The sequence below is a fragment of the Morone saxatilis genome, unplaced genomic scaffold (genome assembly GCF_004916995.1).
Source record: "Morone saxatilis isolate NCDOM2014 unplaced genomic scaffold, NCSU_SB_2.0 Contig4, whole genome shotgun sequence".
Lineage (NCBI taxonomy): Eukaryota > Metazoa > Chordata > Actinopteri > Moronidae > Morone > Morone saxatilis.
The window spans coordinates 340074-346273 of record NW_023339984.1 but is presented as its reverse complement, the minus strand read 5'-3'; the positions used below and the strand labels follow the sequence as shown (position 1 = coordinate 346273).

The following is a 6200-nucleotide window of genomic DNA, read 5'->3' as shown; positions in this document are numbered from 1 at the left end:
CTCTGTTATAATCCCCTGTCCTTGTTTCTGTCTTGTTTTAGTTGTAATATTTTGATGCATGACTTACACCTTACTGGCTAGGCTTGTATGTTTTCCTTTTGTAAAACCAATAAAAAAAGAAAATTACAAAAAAAAAGATTTTCAAAAGAGAGATATGTACCTGTTTCAGATCCCTGATAGATCTGAGCCAGCAGGTCATTGGCTGAGGCCAGTAGGCAGTGAATCTGATTGGTCCAGCCTTCAGCTCTGCCAGCACCCACTCCCCTGTCCAACAGGCCCCCCAGGCAGGGCAGACGGCCGTAACACTGACAGGCCATCTGAGAAAATGATAATGAAATGAAAAGTGAGATGAGAAATAGCTTTGGATGTTCTGCTTCATTCAACTTTTTTCTATATAAAGCTAGACCAGTGTAAAAAAGAGAAAGAGAGACAAGCATAAAAATGATTTATCAAGACATATAATGAAAAGCCAAACATTCACCTCAGTGAGAATCACAAACCTCTTGTGTTTTCTTGTTTGTACTGTCCATTTTGGAGAGGAAATAAGCCCCCAGTTTGTCCTAAAAGAAAAAAAGACAGCTTTGTTTACCTCAAACAAGTGAAATATATAAAGTTAACTAAAAGTTATTTATTACTAATATACACCCTAGTTTCTATATGGAGAAACAACTCTTTCACTCCTGTCCATCAGTGTGTCTTACCCTGAGGGATCCACAGGCTCTGGGGTAGTAGGTCATACAGGCCGTCATCCCCTCCATGGCTGCCAGTTCACACTGAGATCACAGGAGAAACAATGTAGCAAAGGCTTCAACTGTTCACCATCATTCTGTGTGTACAACAGTGTTGTACAAATTTTATAAAGTTCCCCCTCTTTCAACAACTCTCAAAATTGTGCAATTTTCTAAGGGAATCTGGGGATATTGCAGTTTCTAGTTCAGTGGGGAAATCAGTTGAAACCTGCTGCTTATCTGGGCAGGTAAGAGAGCCCAGACACGTCATCTGCATTACAGTGAACCAAATATAAAGCAGCACGGTGGCTGCACCAGTTTTCACCATGCATCTTATTTTTTTTTACAAATACAACTTATGCCATTAAAATAAGTAGTTGATAACTAATCCATTCTTTTAGTACTAGAGAATAAAGATGATGTGTTGTAGATACATGGTCTTTGTATGAATCTCAAAACATAACTTCATACGGCTGGTTTGGCCAAAATTTAAAAACCCACACATGGCTTAGGATATCTGCTCCGTGTGCAGCTGAGCAGAGCGACTGAAAAAGCTGATTCTATCATCTGTGTCGGTGAATTAAGGATTTATTTCAACCAACCAAAGCTGTTGATTGTTGGAACAGTGGAGAGACTAACAAATACTGTTTTATTTTGTTTCTGTCCACTTTCAATGAAGTTGTGACGTTACAATGATCTGCGAGTTAAAATGACTGTTGTCTATGGAGTTTGGTGGAGAGTGATATTACAGCAGTTTTTCTGTAGGGATCCTTTCCATAATGTTGCCAGACAGAATAACAGTTGGAGTCTGTCAGTGGCAGAAACAACTACTTTTAGGTGATTCACTTGGACAGACATATGTGTCTCCAAGGTTCATCTGACTCAGTCAGCGAAGGGTTTATTTTGACCAAACAAGAGTTGGTGATTGTTGGAATGACTGAAAAGTTTCAGGTGAGTCTGAAGCGTGTTTTATGATTATCTGCTTGTTAAAATGACTGGTTTTGTCAGTGGAGTGTGGTGGGCTGTAGGTACCATTGTTTTGGTCTGAGATGCTGGTGCTCTAGTGCAATCTGCCGTGCCCTCACCTCTGTCTTTAGGCCCAGCAGAGACGTAAGGATGCCAAGGATGGAGTTGAGGCCGACCTCCCTGGCCAGCTCTGCTAGCTGGGACGAGTACTGCAGCAAGTCCTTCAGAATGCTCACCGCTAGCTGGATGGTCTGAATTGGAGCCTGAGACTACAGGATGGCACACAGAGGGAGAGAGAAATCAGAAAAGGGGGTGCTGTGTAGATTTTTGGGTTTCCAGTGAGTCACAGTTCACAGAAGAGGCAGACTGACAGTGTTTGTGTGTGCATGTATGTATCTTACCTGTATAACCTGCTGCAGGGAGCGCAGCCAGGACAGGCAGTGCTGTTGGAACAGATCACTGGAGCTGTCCTTTACCAGCATGGAAAGCAGACAGAGCCCCTCAAACCTGTACACACACATATACACACACACACACACAGTCACAATATGGAGTTACCTTTCAAAACAGAGCTACCATACTTTGATCTGGTTTGAAAACTGGACCAACACCTAACCTTTGAATGTTCAAAGATGTCCCAATGTAAATGCTATCGTAATTGCTTTCTTCCTACCTACAAAAATATTAATCTAAAATGTGTAAAATTAGAAAGACAGACTAAAGACATAAGGTCACTTTCAGGGCTGCAACTAATGATTATTTTCTCAATTAGTTGTTTGGTCCATAAAATGTCAGAAAATTGTGAAAAATGTTGATTTGTTTCCCAAAGCCCAAGGTGACGATGTAAAATATCATTTTTTGTCCACAACTCAAACATATTCAGCTTACAGTCAGAGGACTAAAGAAACTGTGCCATATGTAATTTTGTGACCAATCAAAATTTTTTTCTTACATCTGGAGAACAACATTTGTAAACCAGAGCCTCTCTGCAGCACAACAACACATTATAATGAGGTTTTTTCACATTTGACCTTTATCAATAAACTGCAGCTTCTCCTATTTGGGTATTGCACTTGGCCATGTTGTGATTTCAATAATATTGTAAGTAACTGTGCAGCCCTAAATCTGTTAGATGAAAAATTATTAGAAATATGAGTTATGATATCAGGGCACAAGGACTTTTTCAATTTCATTTCATCAAGGAGTTTCATTTTACAAAAAAAGGAAAGCATTGTTTCACAGTTTATACCCTACCTTAGAACAACAACACTGCAATAACGTTACCGTTGGTGTTACAGGTTTAATGGTAACTGGACATTGACAGCTGACAACGGATAATTTTCTCACCTGGTCTTGCTCGAGGCCAGTTTGGCGTTGCTGAAACCCACGAGACCACCGACGGCGCTCGCGCCCTGCACACAGGAACAAACGTGTTAACGAACAGCGACGGCAGAACATAGTAATTAAACAACAACAACAACAACAACAACAACAACAGCTCAGCCCTGGTCCCACTGTATCTCCACATATAAACAGCTCAGTGAACAACAAAGCGTGTAGTGGCTGCGGCACAGCGGCAGCAGGCAACAGGTAGCTAGCATCCGAGCTAACGCGCCTCTCCGGGCCGGACTCTACCTGTGTCGGGAACACGCCATGTTCTCTGTAGCTGGCCAACAGAGCTGGTAAATACTCTGGACGCTGCTCTTTCAGAACTGACACCAAACCCTCCGTTAGTCGCATAGCAGATGGGCCACGCAGCCATGCCGATGTGGCCATCTTTGTCTCTCCTCCGCCAGTCTGACGTCACCAGCGTGCGACTGGTGACGTTCATTTATTGAGCGCTTTTGTTGTTGTGCAGCCTTTATGAGGTGTCGAGTCCAGTAGAGTTTGTTTTACTCCAGTCTGCACCGAGTTGAGCTGTCCGGACTACCCTGTGTGTTCATGTACAGTAGGACGTGTCTCTGCTGGAGCTAACTGTAGCTAGCTGTTTCCGGTCTCCTCATGGCTAACGAGCGGCTCAGAGCTCTGGAGGATGTCGAAAAGGAGATAGCGACGATCCTGCAGTGTGCCGGTGAGGACGCATTTCAGCAAACAGCACAGCGACGCCATCATTGTATACTTTAGACTGTTTGTGTACTGCTATGGTTCTTCTGCACAACAGCTAGCGTTAAGACTCTTAATCAGACAGGGACAGGACCCCAACATTCCCAGGTTAACTGCATTTCCTTTTGGAAACTAACGTTACAAATTAGTTTAAGGACGTGCACCATAGGTAATTCTTATAAAAATAATTGTGTCATATTTTCTGAAACTTTCACTATATCCTGACAGTAGTCCATGAGGAACAGCATAGCATGCGTGTCGAAAGAATCAGGTTCCTCTGGCTCCTCCTAGTGCTCCTAATGGCATTTGCATTAATCCACCAGGGCTGGATGTAGGCAACCAATCAGAGCCTAGAAAGATAGTTGACTAGTAAGTCTCATTCCCAGTGAGTCAAATACAGATGTTTTGGGACACTGAAAATGAGCAATCAATTATCTTTATACATGAGATTTACTGTCTCATGTACTACTGTCAGGATACAGTGAAAGTTTCAGCAAATGTGACAGAACGTTACTTTTTTAATAAAAGTTACCGGGTGCAGCTTTAAGTAATTGTGTGTGAGTGTGCAACCGGTGACTCCAGTGTTTTACTTTCCCCGACAGGTAATATAGTTCTGGAACTGTCCAAAGACAAACACAACGCCAGCCTCTTGGACAGACAGCTGGTCCAGTTCCAGAGTTCGGTCAACCGAGTGGAGAGTGAACTGAGTGCCCAGATCCGCTACCTGACACAGGTCAGACAGACAGAAGTATTGTTTTTATTTGTGCATTATAAGACCACTGCTACAACAACATAAGTTTAATGTCTCAACAAGTAGTGGTTATATTTTGTAGTTTGTTGTTCTACTAAATATGTCTTTGCATATTGGTGTGAAAGCTGATACTAAACACCCTTTTCTCTCTTTTTACCCCTCTCCGTGTCAGCAATAGCATTATGTTTTTGGTTTGTCTGCAAAACAAAAAAAAGTGCATCACATTGTAAGCAGCAGAATAAAGCAGTAATTCTCCCGTCCTTTCCCCAGGTAGCTACTGGTCAACCTCACGAGGGCTCCACTTACTCAGCCAGGAAGGACTGTCAGATGGCACTGAACAGGGCAGAGTATGCCAAGGTCAAACTGGGAGAACTGGGACGGACCTGTGAAGTGATGCTGGAGCAGCAGCAGCAGCAGACATGAGAGCAGAGAGAAATACTGGCTGGCTCGTGAAATAGTGATCACTGGGCTTACAGCAGCATTTCACTGTGATACCTGACTGTATGTGCCCTCATCCTCCACTTCTACCAGCAGCCTGAAAGTCTTTTTATAGATCCTTATTATTGTTGTTACAAATACTGAAGTGGCAAAAAAACACAAGGAACAACTCAAAGAAAAAAGCGTCTTATACATTTTATTTTGCATTTCTGGGTATATTTTGTTGTTTGATGGTCCCTTTTTCCTATTCACGTGCATAGCAGACCAAATTTGATGTTTCAAATGTTTCAGCATAATCTGCACTTGTCAGGGTCCGGATTCTCTCTGGGCCGTATATAAGCAGGGGGGGTTCGAGTGAAATATTCATGGGATGGGGTGTCCAGAGGGTGGCATGGAGACTTTAAGGAGTGGAAGAAAATTACAGTGAAAATTAAGTCTGAACTGTCCAAGACCGTCATAGTGTGCATCACAATGCTGTATGGCTATTTTGGGCCCTCAGCAGCTCATAAAAGTAGTAAATGAAGAATGTTGAAAATATTAACTCACTAGATGGTAGATTATCTTCTGAACACATTAAAGCTGTAGTAGGTAATTCTTATAAAATACATGTTTGTGATATTTGCTGAAACTTTAACTATATCTTGACAGTAGTACATGAGACAGATAATCTGTAAGAAAAAAATCTGGTTCCTCTGGCTCCTCCTAGTGCATTTGCAAGAATTAATGACATACCACACAGCTGACATAATTCACAAAAATTTGCAATTGCAAGCTTTTGTCACATTTTACATCAGTTCAAGATCACAACACCCTCAATTTTACTGGTGGAAAAGTTTATTTTCACAAACAAGAAGCCTTGTGAAATGTTTTTGAACAGAATAAAGACATTTTTGTAGTTACAACACATTTTTATTTGTACATTTAATTGAGTAAAATAATAAAATTCAACAGTGTCTTGTTATGTTTTTTTTTTTTTTTTACTACATAGTTCTACTACAAGTATTCCTTTTACCATGTTGCATTTTAAGTATTGTATAAATCTCAGGTTTGATTATATTGGCAATAGCTATTTAGATCTCCATGGAAAAAAATCTGTCTTATTCTAAAATAATACATCTTCAAACAAGTTCTGTTTTTAACACATTCTTTTTTGTTACTAATCTAAATAAATGTGTTACAGCATTTGACACCAGAATGTCTTTTTACCCCTCTAG

At 41.1% G+C, this 6200-nt stretch overlaps 2 protein-coding genes across 2 annotated transcripts in view; one reads left to right on the top strand and one right to left on the bottom strand.

Annotated features, from left to right (window-relative positions):
• Positions 1-3500, bottom strand: part of LOC118338068 (proline-, glutamic acid- and leucine-rich protein 1-like) — an 8306-nt gene extending 4806 nt beyond the window's left edge. Inside the window, exons 1-7 of the mRNA XM_035675242.1 lie at positions 3330-3500; positions 3042-3106; positions 2096-2201; positions 1814-1963; positions 702-773; positions 501-560; positions 161-317 (exon numbers count right to left, since the gene is read on the bottom strand). Coding sequence (XP_035531135.1) covers positions 161-317; positions 501-560; positions 702-773; positions 1814-1963; positions 2096-2201; positions 3042-3106; positions 3330-3470 — 751 coding nt within the window. The 5' untranslated portion in view covers positions 3471-3500. The remainder of the gene's footprint in view (positions 1-160; positions 318-500; positions 561-701; positions 774-1813; positions 1964-2095; positions 2202-3041; positions 3107-3329) is intronic.
• A 102-nt stretch (positions 3501-3602) lies between these two features.
• med11 (mediator complex subunit 11) lies at positions 3603-5939 on the top strand. The gene is made up of 3 exons (XM_035675243.1): positions 3603-3765; positions 4400-4530; positions 4819-5939. Exons 1-3 carry the CDS (start codon positions 3696-3698, stop codon positions 4969-4971), a joined length of 354 nt encoding a protein of 117 aa, XP_035531136.1. The 5' UTR covers positions 3603-3695; the 3' UTR covers positions 4972-5939.
• Positions 5940-6200: the final 261 nt, after the last annotated feature.

Coding starts and splice junctions, on each gene's coding strand:
- med11 (XM_035675243.1), top strand. CDS start 3,696: ATGGCTAACGAGCGGCTCAGAGCTCTGGAGGATGTCGAAAAGGAGATA. Junction 3,766..4,399: donor GACGATCCTGCAGTGTGCCG/GTGAGGACGCAT, acceptor TTTCCCCGACAG/GTAATATAGTTCTGGAACTG. Junction 4,531..4,818: donor AGATCCGCTACCTGACACAG/GTCAGACAGACA, acceptor TCCTTTCCCCAG/GTAGCTACTGGTCAACCTCA.